Source organism: Haliotis cracherodii, unplaced genomic scaffold, assembly GCF_022045235.1.
Source record: "Haliotis cracherodii isolate W230 unplaced genomic scaffold, xgHalCrac1.p SCAF_8, whole genome shotgun sequence".
Classification (NCBI taxonomy): Eukaryota; Metazoa; Mollusca; class Gastropoda; order Lepetellida; family Haliotidae; genus Haliotis; species Haliotis cracherodii.
Window position 1 is genome coordinate 45,153,332 of NW_027266341.1, and position 16,498 is coordinate 45,169,829.

Below are 16,498 nucleotides of genomic sequence, written 5' to 3' on the forward strand. Positions count from 1 at the left end.
CCTTTTGTCTGGGGTGTGCTTCATGCCCGCAGTTATCGGTGGGGTGGACTTATCATGTGTGGCCATGTCTCAATGAACAAAATAGAATTAAGAGTGTAAATCCGTGCGAAAACATTCTCTACAGTGTTATAATAAGTTTTACCAAATGTTTACGAACAAACTTTTGGCAACCTCTATTGTAAAACATAGTAATTTGTACTGAGAGTATATTAACCTGTCAAATATTATAGATTTACTCCCTGACGGATTTCCATATACCAAAGTAGATAATTTAGCTTAGAGTAAGAATGCGATTAAATATTAAAAATTTCCAATCGAATTTTCATATAAAGACAAGGTGTAACTATATTTCAAAATTAATATCACCACAAACATAGGCATTATGTCTTGATTCTTTTAGTGGAAAGTATTCTATACCATCTGGTTTACTGTACAATCGTTTTCTCCCATTCAAACCTATGTATGATGTTTGGCATCGACGATCAATTTACTTGTACGATGCATGCAGATCTCTAAAAGAGGTGTGAAATACACGCTTAGGAACATTACAACCTACATTGTTGATCCGGGGATAGTGGCATAAGACCGTATTTAGTATTTTACACCATACTCATGTCATTCACAGAAACATGTATTGAGTATCTCATCACTGACGTAGCTTAGTACGCGCTAATTACTGAGGTCAGTGGTAATATGAAATCCTGTTTGGCGCGATAAGGTCATGTTCCACTCTCGTGTTTCTATAGCAAGGTATGTAGGCAACTGTTAGGATATATTGTGCACGTCTCGGCAGGGTAGGGAATAGCTGTATTCACTTGTCTACCACTGAAAGCAGGGACCATGATACTACAAATGTCGTGTGTATTCACTTGTCTACCACTGAAAGCAGGGACCATGATACTACAAATGTCGTGTGTATTCACTTGTCTACCACTGAAAGCAGGGACAGCTGAAACCATGAACGTGCCATCACGACACCCCCTCCCTCCCATATTGAAATAGAATTACGGTCAGTGCAATATTGTTTGCAATTTTGTTGTGCAATTTACATGATCCATGCAAGGTCATACACACCAGAGACCATATATGGTCTCTGTACACACTTAGTCTCTCTCACATTCACTGAACCATATTATATATGCCCTTCCGCCTAGCCCTTTCTGTAATGCAAAAATACCTAAATGAAGTAAGTCTAGATTTTCTTCAGGAATCTCCCATCTCAATGGGGCTCCTTTTCAATTTAAATTGAGTTATTTGTTTCAATCAAATTATATATATTCAGAGACTAAGCGTTACTTTAGTAGTAACTTTACTATTCCGTTTCATCAGAAGAAAGAGTGATTCAAAATAGTCGTGCAAAACGTATCTGAATTCACAAACAAACCAGCACATGTAATATGATACTCCACCGTCGACACGATAGTCCAGATTGCACCCAGAACACAATTATATGTATTGTACTACTGAGGTTAATATCTCAAAGACAATGATCCAACACACCTACCTGACACTAGCGGGTCGTGAGCACGTGTTCACTCTAATGAATCCCTTGACAGTGATGCTGTGGGACAGTATCTGTAGATGCGGGCACCAGGCCCCGCTCATCAGGGTCAATACCGTTTTACGGCCATGGCCATACCGGAACTGGCGTCTCCAGCTATCAGTGCTGGATTGTACAATGCTAAGTGTTTCCGCTATGCATGACGACAAGTTGCGTTGCTGCGTTTGAGATATAACGGCATAAACGGGACAGGCAAACAGGATTCAGCACGCACGCACACACACACACACACACACACACACACACACACGCACGCACGCACGCACGCACGCACGCACGCACGCACACACACACACACATAACGTATCTGCTATGATGTCGTACCACAGACTCTCCATACGCTACGTCAGAGCGCATTACAGAACATCGTGGATGTTATACATCTTTGTTACAAAACCACTTATCTTTAAGTACATCTAATATTTTAATTACAAATGACTTTGTCTCCATGGGGTAGAATTTATAGCCGCAGGTGGCCATAAAATACATGTTACAGTCTCTGCTGCCCCGCAGGTTTGTCTAAAAAGAGTGACAGCTGCAGCTGCAGTGATATATTCTGACTAAGAGTGAATATCTTGAGGATTCGATCCTGAGCGGTTACACATGGTGAAGAAATACTCCTAGTGAAGCCGATAATAGCTACCTCCCCTAGTCGGAAGTGTAATTTCTTAACGGTCTCTTTCATGACTTTGCAAGCAGAACATGAACTAGAAAAGTATAGTTGGAGAGGTTATTATTTTTCTAAAACAGAACGGGTTTTTTTCTGACATAGATTAATATAGGTGAGTTTTAATCATAAATTAAACGTTGAGTCTCCGAGAGATGTGACCGCGGCTCCCACCGAGAGTTCCATCATCCTCGATTACCCAGGGTATTTGTATGCATTATCAACGGTTCAGGACTGCAAAGGTATTTGTCCCACTTTAAAGGGGCACTGATCTATAGCAATTCCCCTGGACTGGTTGTTACCCGGATGATATAGCATAGACTAGTTCGCGACCTGTGCTGCGCAATTCGTAAGCGCATTTGTCACGTTTATTGATAGTATAAGGGCGTATGGTCACGCTGATAAACAAAATGAAATACAGTTTTGGAAATAATAAGGAAATGTAGGTATCTTTGTGGGTAGCATCGGTAATGGTGTTGAAGTTTTGATACGTCACTTGCTTGGTAATTGTGCGATTTTTGTTTACACTATTTTGACTTGCAACACAAAGTAAATATTTCACCTGAGCATTGCTTATTTTATCGCGTGTATACTTTTACAGTCAAAATGGGCAAATGTTCACTTAGGAAATTCATTAAACGCCTAAATGTTTAGTTATTTTACAAATGCACTGAAAAATATTTACAAAAAAAGTAAATCAACTGACCATTCATCTCTGGCTGGGCTGCCACGTGCATATTACATAACACACATTTCACCTCACATCAAACCTGGATTTAGATTGAATAATTACCCCCGACACAATTAATGCCAAATGGGAACCTTTATCAGGTAATCTGAGTGGTGCTACCACTAATTATACCTGTAATAAGTTCATTAACCGAGCATTACGCCAAATACACAAGTGTAGGGTTATACCAGAAAACATGGATGACAACAAGGGAGTAGTAATCATATTATATCCTTTCACTGCAGTTATATTTTTTTTTGATTAAACTATAAACATCAGGGGTATTTCCACAGGAAGGCTTGAAACCGGAAGCATAACGTCGCTCGTCAATGACGACGTTGTTAACAGGTCAATTGCAACGACGTCAGAGACAGTCCCCGTAGTACCCATCCACCTTGGACACGAGTTCCAGACAGAATCTCTCTCAGGCCGACCAACCCTGGCAACAGAGACGTGTCTGTGATGACATGTGAATGCTGGGCGCCCAACCACCGATCTGGCCTGCAAGATACCCTGATATGTCACCAATATAACGTGTCTGCCGTGAAATGGAACGACGTTTGAGATCAATTTTCCGAGCCTTTGGTTAGTGTATAGATGAAATATATATTTGCATGTTAAGTATTTATGTACGACTTGCGTGTGTGGCATTATTTGACAAACATTCGGTACATTCCAAGTATAGTTTTATTTGTTTCGGAAAAGAGCGTTTAGTTTAAGAACGACTAAGGTGCCCAGGTCCCATGACGGATTGTGTCTAGGTGAGCCGGGACGTTGGGCTATTGTAACATTCTAGAAACCTGAAATTGTCAACAAGACGGATAGCCACGGTTTCGCCCCATGTTTGTTTTCTTCACGCAGACCTTTGGTCAACAAGACGGGTTGGGCGGAGAGACAGGCAAGCAACGCTGCAGGCGATGTGGTATGTGTTGTTCCATGTCAGGGCATGCAGGGCAGGCAGGGCCGCCCAGCCACTCGTCCAGGAGGATTCGACTCAAGCAAATGTTGTGACGAGTCTGTCTGACCTAATCGTGAGGTGACAGTCTCAAACAGGTACATTTGAGGAATGAGTCGAAGAATGATAAGTTCCAAACTTTCGTTTCACGACTATAACACTGCACACATCATTTGACGTTTATGATAGATGAATCAGCTTTCATATTCCAATGCATGCACAGCACGGGCCTGCATGTACACTACGACTGATCTGTGTAAATGAGATGCAAAAGCACACCGGAGGTGATGTATGCGTTAATAAGATATATTCAAAATGCATATTTTTCTGAAATTAAATACAACAGTGTCAGCAAAACATTACTTAAAATATCAGACTTGTAAAACAAATATGATTTATGACAAGATAGCATGGGTAGTGGTCACTAATGGTGGCCACGCCCGATATTGACATTGGTAACTGAGATATCACACCACCCCTCTCAGAGCGCCTGTCTCCTGTTACCCTAGGCCTGTGTCTCCAGTCAATTTGTTATGATAAAACATTTATCAGACGAATGGCCAACTATTATGTTGTTTTGTTATAATAAAACATTTATCAGACGAATGACTAACTGTTATGTTGTTTTGTTATAATAAAACATTTATTAGACGAATGACCAACTTTTATGTTGTTTTGTTATAATAAAACATTTATCAGACGAATGACCAACTGTTATGTTGTTCTGTTGAATAACATTACATTTACACCACTTTACATAAAGCACTTACCCTTTTCCATTAGTACGATTCCATTATTCTCTTTACTGTAGTGAAGCCTTTTTTGGCCATTTGGTTTTTGGGGGTTTTTTTGCTTGAAATTTCAAGATGCTATGTGGAATATTTCAAGATACTAAGTTGAAATTTCAAGATAATGTTGGAATTTCAAGATACTAATTTCAACGTAATTATCTTTCAAGATACTAAGATACTCAAACTTACGCACTAAAAGGCCTCTGTAAATGTTCATCAAATAAGATGCATGAATAAAATACTTCATTGAATATATCAGTCCGCAAAAGGATTAATAAAATATTTTTTGACACAAACACAACATAAAGGAAGCAGAATATACAGACGTTTGCAGACGTATATCTGTCATGTTGACATCGCAGTACCCTGCGTGACCTTCACATCGAAGCATGGTCACAGTCACTGCAAGAGTTACTCCCGCCCACTACTGACGTGTGTGGACTTCCCTAAAAAACTGGCATTGAGGAACCCATGTTGCCTCACAGAATGAGTGCAGTGCACCCTGGGAATTGCCAGATACCTTTTGATGCTGTTACTATTTGAAACACTGGAGATAGGACCGCAGCCGGCAGATCGACAACCGCGACTGACAAGTGCTACGTACGTCCCTTGGGGTATTTGAACAGCACTGGCCTTGAAAAATGTCACAAAACTTCTGATGGCCATCGACGGAAAAGGTGTTTTTTTAATAAATGCAAAGGCACTGACCCAGCGGACCCCGCTGTAGCACAGTCGAAGTAATTTACGAATTGTTAGGGTAACTGCGCGTGCTCGTACGGCGATGGGTTCACGCGACAAACGGCCGCACTTTCGGTTTTCTATTAGAAAATTGGCGATGTCTTTGATCTCGCCTCTAGCCAAGAAAGAATGGCCATTGGAACAATGTTTAACATCAGTCAGACAATTCATCAAACACTGTGGTAGAGATATTTGCTTCATCTGTCCCCGTCATGTTGTACAGGCATAGAGGTATATGCTGCATCTGTCCCCGTGGTGCTGTACAGGCATAGAGGTATATGCTGCATCTGTCCCCGTGGTGCTGTACAGGCATAGAGGTGTATGCTGCATCTGTCCCTGTCATGTTGTACAGGCATAGAGGTATATGCTGCATCTGTCCCCGTCATGTTGTACTGGCATAGAGGTATATGCTGCATCTGTCCCCGTCATGTAGTACTGGCATAGAGGTATATGCTGCATCTGTCACCGTGGTGCTGTACTGGCATAGAGGTATATGCTGCATCTGTCCCCGTGGTGCTGTACTGGCATAGAGGTATATGCTGCATCTGTCCCCGTCATGTTGTACTGGCATAGAGGTATATGCTGCATCTGTCCCCGTGGTACTGTACTGGCATAGAGGTATATGCTGCATCTGTCCCCGTCATGTTGTACTGGCATAGAGGTATATGCTGCATCTGTCCCCGTGGTACTGTACTGGCATAGAGGTATATGCTGCATCTGTCCCCGTCATGTTGTACTGGCATAGAGGTATATGCTGCATCTGTCACCGTGGTGCTGTACTGGCATAGAGGTATATGCTGCATCTGTCCTCGTCATGTTGTACTGGCATAGAGGTATATGCTGCATCTGTCCCCGTGGTGCTGTACTGGCATAGAGGTATATGCTGCATCTGTCCCCGTGGTACTGTACTGGCATAGAGGTATATGCTGCATCTGTCCCCGTGGTGCTGTACTGGTAAAGATGTATATGCTGCATCTGTCACTGTGGTGCTGTACTGGCATAGAGGTATATGCTGCATCTGTCCCCGTCATGTAGTACTGGCATAGAGGTATATGCTGCATCTGTCCCCGTGGTACTGTACTGGCATAGAGGTATATGCTGCATCTGTCCCCGTCATGTTGTACTGGCATAGAGGTATATGCTGCATCTGTCCCCGTCATGTTGTACAGGCATAGAGGTATATGCTGCATCTGTCCCCGTCATGTTGTACTGGCATAGAGGTATATGCTGCATCTGTCCCCGTGGTGCTGTACTGGCATAGAGGTATATGCTGCATCTGTCCCCGTCATGTTGTACAGGCATAGAGGTATATGCTGCATCTGTCCCCGTGGTACTGTACTGGCATAGAGGTATATGCTGCATCTGTCCCCGTCATGTTGTACTGGCATAGAGGTATATGCTGCATCTGTCACCGTGGTGCTGTACTGGCATAGAGGTATATGCTGCATCTGTCCTCGTCATGTTGTACTGGCATAGAGGTATATGCTGCATCTGTCCCCGTGGTGCTGTACTGGCATAGAGGTATATGCTGCATCTGTCCCCGTGGTACTGTACTGGCATAGAGGTATATGCTGCATCTGTCCCCGTGGTGCTGTACTGGTAAAGATGTATATGCTGCATCTGTCACTGTGGTGCTGTACTGGCATAGAGGTATATGCTGCATCTGTCCCCGTCATGTAGTACTGGCATAGAGGTATATGCTGCATCTGTCCCCGTGGTACTGTACTGGCATAGAGGTATATGCTGCATCTGTCCCCGTCATGTTGTACTGGCATAGAGGTATATGCTGCATCTGTCCCCGTCATGTTGTACAGGCATAGAGGTATATGCTGCATCTGTCCCCGTCATGTTGTACTGGCATAGAGGTATATGCTGCATCTGTCCCCGTGGTGCTGTACTGGCATAGAGGTATATGCTGCATCTGTCCCCGTGGTACTGTACTGGCATAGAGGTATATGCTGCATCTGTCCCCGTGGTGCTGTACTGGTAAAGATGTATATGCTGCATCTGTCACTGTGGTGCTGTACTGGCATAGAGGTATATGCTGCATCTGTCCCCGTCATGTAGTATTGGCATAGAGGTATATGCTGCATCTGTCACCGTGGTGCTGTACTGGCATAGAGGTGTATGCTGCATCTGTCTACGTGATGTTGTACTAGGATGGAGGTATGTGCTGCATCAGTCTATGTGATGTTGTACTAGGATGGAGGTATATGCTGCATCTGTCTACGTGATGTTGTACTAGGATGGAGGTATATGCTGCATCTGTCTACGTGATGTTGTACTAGGATGGAGGTATATGCTGCATCTGTCTACGTGATGTTGTACTAGGATGGAGGTATATGCTGCATCTGTCTACGTGATGTTGTACTAGGATGGAGGTATATGCTGCATCTGTCTACGTGATGCTGTACTAGGATGGAGGTATATGCTGTATCTGTCTACGTGATGTTGTACTAGGATGGAGGTATATGCTGCATCTGTCTACGTGATGTTGTACTAGGATGGAGGTATATGCTGCATCTGTCTACGTGATGTTGTACTAGGATGGAGGTATATGCTGTATCTTTCTACGTGATGTTGTACTAGGATGGAGGTATATGCTGCATCTGTCTACGTGATGTTGTACTAGGATGGAGGTATATGCTGCATCTGTCTACGTGATGTTGTACTAGGATGGAGGTATATGCTGTATCTTTCTACGTGATGTTGTACTAGCATGGAGGTATATGCTGCATCTGTCTACGTGATGTTGTACTAGGATGGAGGTATATGCTGCATCTGTCTACGTGATGTTGTACTAGGATGGAGGTATATGCTGCATCTGTCTACGTGATGTTGTACTAGGGTGGAGGTATATGCTGCATCTGTCTACGTCATGTACTAGGATGGAGGTATATGCTGCATCTGTCTACGTGATGTTGTACTAGGGTGGAGGTATATGCTGCATCTGCGAAACTGTGATTATGTAGGACAGAAGTTGTCAATGAGCTATGTTACCTTTAGAATTGACTACCGAACCCATTAGTGTCCTCAAAGATGATAAATGATCTGAAATAGGTTGATTTTTAACTGAGGAATTATCGATCATCCTTCAAAGAACGTGTCTAATCCTATACTCCAGCAAAGCTATGTTACTTCTGCAGTACTCTCTACATGCATGCATGTTAAGGGATAGGGGCATAACAACGCCTCTCACCTTGTAAGCGAAAACCCAAATGGTGGACAACCACTTAGGAAATTGAAGATATATTTCAACCTAATGTGACGTCACAAGATTCAACAGATCGATACAGGTAGGCGCATGTTTCAAGCTCTCTCCCAGCTGCCCCCGTGTTGCAACCCATACTTGGATGTGAGGACATGTTTCAATCATCGAGCGAGGACAAGGTGAACCTTGGACTTGACAGGACCATGTAACTAATAATATTGATAAACAAAGTCGCAGACGAGGTCTGGTTTTTTTTATTTAGTAGTAGTAGTAGTAGTAGTAGTAGTAGTTATTATTAGTTATTATTATTAAGTTAGCGATGCACGCCATTGGGTCACTGAACCTGACCACCAGGGCGTCCAATCTTTCAATACTTGCCAATAAAGTTATTTGAACCATTTTCAGGTGAATACCAGGAAGAATCCCACACGGAAACACAAACGTAGACGTGTGCATGATAGGAAGGGAGGCAGATTTATGGCTTCTGCTATCTCAAATCGTGGACACGTCTTTCGCAAATCAAGCTGACATCCCAATACCCCATGACGGACTGTTGCTGGTCAGTGGCAGCCGTAACACAAACTGGTCACCGGACTAACACGTGACGTAACAATGCTACTTTCCGGAATGCCTCGATACGGTGCCGATCGTTCAGTCAGTACAGACGCATACCAGATGTTGAGTGCTAATGTAAGTGATAGACTGTGCCCCCTTCCCCTGGGTGCATTCATGCTGGGGTCAGGTTAGCTAGGGATAGGGGGGAGGGAAGCTGGAGTGGCAGGAATTTGGGTTCATGGAGACTCGCTGACGTAACAATACGATCTTCAGAGATGTATGGGGAATTACAGCAGGAGTCGCTGTGCTCATGTGGAGACTGTGTGTTAGTATGTCATCGGAAATAGATATCTGAGGTGAATTATAACGTATATCTTCTGTATATCCCTATATCTTCCTGTGCTGTCACACACACACACACACACATATCACAAATCACAAATCACACGCTCTACGGGCGCAAGAGTACAATTGAAGAACACATCAAACGATGGCATTAGCTTATAAGCCTACTCTTCCATCCAGCCACGGGAAAGTGTGTTAGACTCACAGACCCAGGTATTGTGTTGTACACTGTTCCGGCAGGCCTGGAGATACTGACTGGTAGGTCAGGATGTGTTCCCCTACAGGAGACACTGCTGGAGGACTGGAAGCACGAACTGACCAGGGTCGAGTTGCTTCCTCCGTTACTTCATCTTGTCATAAATTAATCCATTCTGTTACCTTTCTTCTTCGATTTCTTCAAGTAGCGGTGCACATAGTGGCAATATGGAACACATGGTGTCAGTTATAGCGCCTGTCAATGTGACGTTACCGTAACCACTGTTGCATCTACATACCAGCAATTCAACTTAAGGAAACTAAAACCCTCAACAGTAACTGGCATTACGATATGTTTGAGACAATGATCACATGCCACACCCACCCTGAACCTAATCAAGGAACAACATTGGCGGAACGAGATACATTATTAATGCCCCGTCTGTAATTAACCTTGTTATCTACACAATGACCCGTAACACTCACTGGGAAACTGAAATCAAGGAAATCTAAAACTTCAAATCTCTATGCGAGAAGTTTTCCTTCAAATAAGGCAGAATGAGATACGTTCGAAACGTTAAAGACTTACCTGTTGAGGTATTAATTGTACACTGCTTCCAGCCAACATACGCATGCCAGGTGACACACACCACGATTGACTCTGCTGAATTACCACAGTCCCATCCTATGCGCTGATAGCAACCAGAATTCTATTTTCATACCACCGAATTCAACAACGTTCGTACGTGACAATCTAGGGCGGAGTCTGCTAGTGTGAAACAGTCACGCCAGTCCGCCCGTGTGTCTGTGGGCTACTCCCATCGAGCAGCGCAGGGGAGGTAACTGTTGGAGGAGCCATACCTATTATATATCGAGAAGTCATTAGCTCAATGAGAGCATGTCAGGTCGCTCAGACTAAACCAGATAACTTCGGCCAGTGTTTGTAGTGACCAGAACACTTGGAAATTGCCCAGATAAGAAATATATATGTTCACAGATATATGGGACGTGACGAGGGCGAGTTAATGCCAGACAGAGAGCCGCGATATTCGAGCCGGTTATTTCCGTTTCTATCGGCAACATATGCACGCCATGCCCGAATGTGTTGTAAGGTAGCGGCTGTCTCTGCTGAGCCGCGCCTGAATGCCTGAAGATGAATTCCACTGATACAACCGGGATACCCAGTGCACCATATTGGCAAATGGGGAGACAAATTACTGTGCCATCAGATCACTATCCGAACATGCCACGTATTTCGGGAACATTCTTATTGTCCCGTTTCGTAGCTCGTCTCAGAAAATTTGATCATTCTAATACAACCAGATTCTACTTATAGTGGGGCGGTTTAGGCTAAAATTGTGCACTTTGGGTTAAAAGCACCAAACTTGGCACACTTATACATTGAACCATTCCGAACATTTTCGGATATGGATCCACCTCAGCAGGGCCCCCTGGTGGTAGAAAAACCAAGATGGCCGCCAACATGGCTGAACTCTCTAATGATATCAATATATACTCAATATATCATACATATCTGATCCATTTATACATATATCCATAGTAATGCATGCGGGATGAATTGCAGCAGCGCTGTATATAATTCAAATATAGCTTGCAGCACCCCCTGGAGTTAGAAAATCCAAAATGGCCGCCAGCATGGCTGAAATCTCTAATCAGTCTATACTCAACACATCATAGTTACCTGGCCAATATATATTAATTAGCCTTGTAAATAAATTTATTTAGGAGTAATCACAACAATCCTGTATATTATTCAAACCTTGTATGCGGCACCTCCAGATGGTGATGAAAGTCCAAGATGGCCGTCGACATGGTTGAAATCTCTTATAACTTTAGTCTATACTCATTATATCATAATTATCTGGTCTATTCATTCAATGTATCACAGTATCTTTTTCAGGATCAATTGTAACAATGCTTTATATAACTCAAATCTCATATGCAGCGCCCCCTGGTGGATATGTTTTAGTTTTCAGAAATTGTCTAATTCTACAGCAGATATAGATATCATTTGATATCTTGGGACTTAGGACAAGTTGATAAGTTTTGATATGATGAAACATTTTTAAATGACAGTGTTTCAATTAGTATGTATTGTCTATGACCTGTTCTCGGCATATTATTATATAAATACTCTACTTAGAAATGTTCTACCTAGTTAATATTAGATCACCCCAAGATCACTCATCTGGGAATGGTTTCATATCTTAAAAACAGGAATATATGTTAAAGTATTATTGACATTATTGCCATGAACCTATGACGTTAACTTACTTACTACTTAGTAGAACCAGGAATATCGGTTCAATGTATGTGTTTACGGTTCTAAAATTCACTTACAGTGAACACTTTCCTTCAAAGTATCACATGGCACTGTACTCAAGAAAGGCAGTGTAAAGTTTACAAAGGTTTGCCAGACTTCTTACAGGTTTAGTTTAGTTTAGTTTATAATACTTCTTTGTGCTTGACACTGTGTTGTCCACTTGGGTATCTATATATTACTGCATGTACTCTCCAAACCCCTGACTACAAGATTCTGTAGTGTGGGACGTTTGTCAAACACCTGTCCCCATACATGCATTGGTGCTATCTTAGAGCTACCTCTTTGGGTTGAAATGTCAATTGCCTCAGATCTTCATGAACAGAGATTATGCCTTTCATTGACCAAATAAACCAGTGAGAACGACAAACCGCTCAAGAATCTGCATTGTGTTGTCAGAGATATCTGCTGATGATGGGAAAGCATTGGTGACTTCAGGAAATACTTGACACGTATCCCAAGCATATGAACCGGTGAAGGCAGGAAATAGTGACAATTTCTTTGAATTCCGTGGGCCTCTAGAAGAAAACTCTCGGCTGTATCACTCAATTCAACTGCACCTCCACATCCTTTCATACGCCTATTGAATTAGTCATGTGTCTGACCTTGTGCCACACAAGAGAATGTCCGTTTAGACTTGTGTGTCACTAATCCACCGGAATAATATTCGTGGTACAGCGGTGCTCGTGCTCTACCGTAAGAGGGACATATCTGTGAAATGCAAGCCATTAACATAACAAGTGATGCTTTGGGAAATCTGCTTTTTTAATTGCACCCACCAGGCACAATATGCAAAGTTCTTGTTCAAGAACAAGGGGCCAGTAGTGATACGGGATGGGCAGCTTACTTCAGTGCACACCAGTTTCTGAAAGGATCTTCTGTGTTCGCTTCTGTTACTTATATTGCACATATGCCTTATGTTGGTAAAGTGGGTACACATGATGAAGGAATCAGCAAATCTGCGTGAGGCAATTCCAGCAACACAGATTGTAGTTTTCCACCTACTTCCGTGGGGACAGTTTCTGAGAATCCTGAAAGCAACTGTTTCTATATGCAAATCGACCAAACATGATAAGGAACTTCATCATATAATTCGGGGCGGTCGGGTAGCCTAGTGGTTAAAGCGTTCGCTCGTCACGCCAAAAACTGGGGTTCGATTCTCGACATGGGTACAATGTGTGAAGCCCATTTCTGGTGTCCCCCGCCGTGATATTGCTGGAAGATTGCTAAAAGCGGCGTAAAACCATACTCACTCACTCACTCAATTCAGGACAGTTCCACTGGATTGTTTTAGCAATTGTGTATAGTAGTTCATCGGAGGCAAGCGCATGCATCTGACCAGGATTCAAATCTTCAATACCCTTTTTTACCATATTAATTGAATGCTGTATCATAGCAACAGAGTATGCTCCTTCATGTGATATGACCAGTTTTTCTCATGGTCAGGCATTGTGTTAACACTTTCTACATCCTGGGTGAAAGGTCCTTTTAATTGAGGCACATAATTACCCATCTTGCTAAAACAGGATGGGGGTACATTGGTATTTACTGTGGGCTGTTTGGAAATGGTTTTCCTTGTTTGTGTGCTTTCTTCAGCCAAAAGACCATGTGATGTTCCTTCCTCTTCAGCTGTTGGACGCTGCTGCAATAGTGAAATGCTGGCACCATGAAGTGGATAAGTTGCTGTTGTTGAGCAGGGATTATGATAGATGTTATCTTTTGAGAATGTGGGTGGGTATACCACACCTTCGTCTTCATAAAACCCACAAACTGTGCTAAATCTGATCAAATACAGCAGACACTCATGCTAAATGCACAAACCCATATTGTGAAATGTGTCAGCAAGATCACGTTTTCCTGTTTAATACCAATTAAACTATGACTTGTATTTCTCGGACTCAGTGGTGTCTTTGTGTTGATGAGCTGGTGCACCGAGATTTCACGCTTTGAAGACAAGATGTTCTGAGATACAGTAAACTACGTTTATAACAAACACGCTTATAACGAACTGGCGGATATAACGAAATGGGTTTTTTTGGTCCGAGCCAGTTGCTGTATATATGGTGTATATGTTTGTAACGAACTATGGTAACAACGAACTAAAATTAGTGGTCCCTTTGAGTTCGTTATAACCGTAGTTTACTGGAGTTTGGAATGCTTGAGGATTGGGTTTTTTTTATACCCGGTCCTACAAATTTCATACTGACTTGAGCTTTCAAAGGCAGTCAGAAGGAAATGTTCCGATGAAAGTTTATTTCAACCTTAAATCACGTCTGCGGATAAGTGTTGCTCGTTTCGTTAACCTTAATGATTCTGAATAAACAGTGTTGGTCTTTATCTTTATCACATTCCAAGTTCAGTTACAGAATCATAACCAAGTTCATGCAGTCTAATATATTCCCCAGATCTGCTTTACGGAATACAGATCTTGCTTCAAATGAATGAGTTTTAGTACCAAAAGCTTATATATTCAGTAAAGCATTATTTGGAATTGTTTTAAAGCCAGATTTGATTGAAATGATTGCAATGAACAAATGATAACTGATATTGTGGACAAACATTTGACATTTTATGAGGATTACGTCATATTGGCGGCCATCTTGGATTTTCTTCGTCACCAGTGGGCGCTGCATATTAGATTTGAATTATATACAACATTGTTGCAATTAGTTTATATAAATGACTAAAATTGACAAAATAATGATGTTATATTGAATATGAATTGACATCATAAGAGATTTTAACAATTGTGGTGGCCATCTTGGATTTTCTACCACCACGTGGGGCTGCTGAGGTGGATCCATATCCAGAAATGTTCGGAATGGTTCAATGTATAAGTGTCCCAAGTTTGGTGCTTTGAACCCAATTTTGTACAATTTTGACTAAAATACTGACTTAACCGCCCCACTATTATGCAGGAATCTAACACGTCTCTAGACCGGGTTATGGGTGGAGGGCAGGGTTAGACCCGCTACATCTTCACTGGAGAGCTCAGGACAAGGCTATAGGTGGAGAGCAGGGTAAGACCCGCTACATCTTCACTGGAGAGCTCAGGACAAGGTTATAGGTGGAGGGCAGGGTAAGACCCGCTACATCTTCACAGTAGGGCTCAGGACAAGGTTATAGGTGGAGGGCAGGGTAAGACCCGCTACATCTTCACGGTAGAGCTCGGGACAAGGTTATAGGTGGAGGGCAGGGTAAGACCCGCTACATCTTCACGTTAAATCTCGGGACAAGTTAATAGGTGGAGGGCAGGGTAAGACCCGCTACATTTTCACAGTATAGCTCGGGACAAGGTTATAGGTGGAGGGCAGGGTAAGACCCGCTACATTTTCACAGTAGGGCCCAGGACAAGGCTATAGGTGGAGGGCAGGGTAAGACCCGCTACATCTTCACAGTAGAGCTCGGGACAAGGCTATAGGTGGAGGGCAGGGTAAGACCCGCTACATCTTCACGGTAGGGCTCGGGACAAGGTTATAGGTGGAGGGCAGGGTAAGACCCGCTACATCTTCACGGTAGAGCTCGGGACAAGGTTATAGGTGGAGGGCAGGGTAAGACCCGCTACATCTTCACGGTAGAGCTCGGGACAAGGTTATAGGTGGAGGGCAGGGTAAGACCCGCTACATCTTCACAGTAGAGCTCGGGACAAGGTTATAGGTGGAGGGCAGGGTAAGACCCGCTACATCTTCACAGTAGAGCTCAGGACAAGGTTATGGGTGGAGGGCAGGGTTAGACCCGCTACATCTTCACGGTAGAGCTCAGGACAAGGTTATAGGTGGAGGGCAGGGTAAGACCCGCTACATCTTCACGGTAGAGCTCGGGACAAGGCTATAGGTGGAGGGCAGGGTAAGACCCGCTGCATCTTCACGTTAAATCTCGGGACAAGTTAATAGGTGGAGAGCAGGGTAAGACCCGCTACATCTTCACGGTAGAGCTCGGGACAAGGTTATAGGTAGAGGGCAGGGTAAGACCCGCTGCATCTTCACGTTAAATCTCGGGACAAGTTAATAGGTGGAGGGCAGGGTAAGACCCGCTACATCTTCACTGGAGGGCTCAGGACAAGGTTATAGGTGGAGGGCATGGTAAGACCCGCTACATCTTCACGGTAGAGCTCGGGACAAGGCTATAGGTGGAGGGCAGGGTAAGACCCGCTGCATCTTCACGTTAAATCTCGGGACAAGTTAATAGGTGGAGAGCAGGGTTAGACCCGCTACATCTTCACAGTAGGGCCCAGGACAAGGCTATAGGTGGAGGGCAGGGTAAGACCCGCTACATCTTCACTGGAGGGCTCAGGACAAGGTTATGGGTGGAGGGCAGGGTAAGACCCGCTACATCTTCACTGGAGGGCTCAGGACAAGGTTATGGGTGGAGGGCAGGGTAAGACCCGCTACATCTTCACTGGAGGGCCC

The 16,498-nt window shown here is 43.4% G+C and overlaps 1 protein-coding gene across 4 annotated transcripts in view; it reads right to left on the reverse strand.

Annotated features, from left to right (window-relative positions):
- LOC139450095 (beta-1,3-galactosyltransferase 1-like) overlaps positions 1-10,551 on the reverse strand; it is a 58,951-nt gene extending 48,400 nt beyond the window's left edge. For 2 of the 4 annotated variants that reach the window (XM_071231733.1, XM_071231735.1), the window contains exon 1: positions 10,338-10,551. In XM_071231733.1, the coding sequence (XP_071087834.1) occupies positions 10,338-10,382 (45 nt within the window). In that variant the 5' untranslated portion in view covers positions 10,383-10,551. Of the gene's footprint in view, positions 1-1,504; positions 1,627-10,337 lie in introns of those variants that run through there. The other 2 variants (XM_071231738.1, XM_071231734.1) reach the window with 1 other exon arrangement.
- Positions 10,552-16,498: the final 5,947 nt, after the last annotated feature.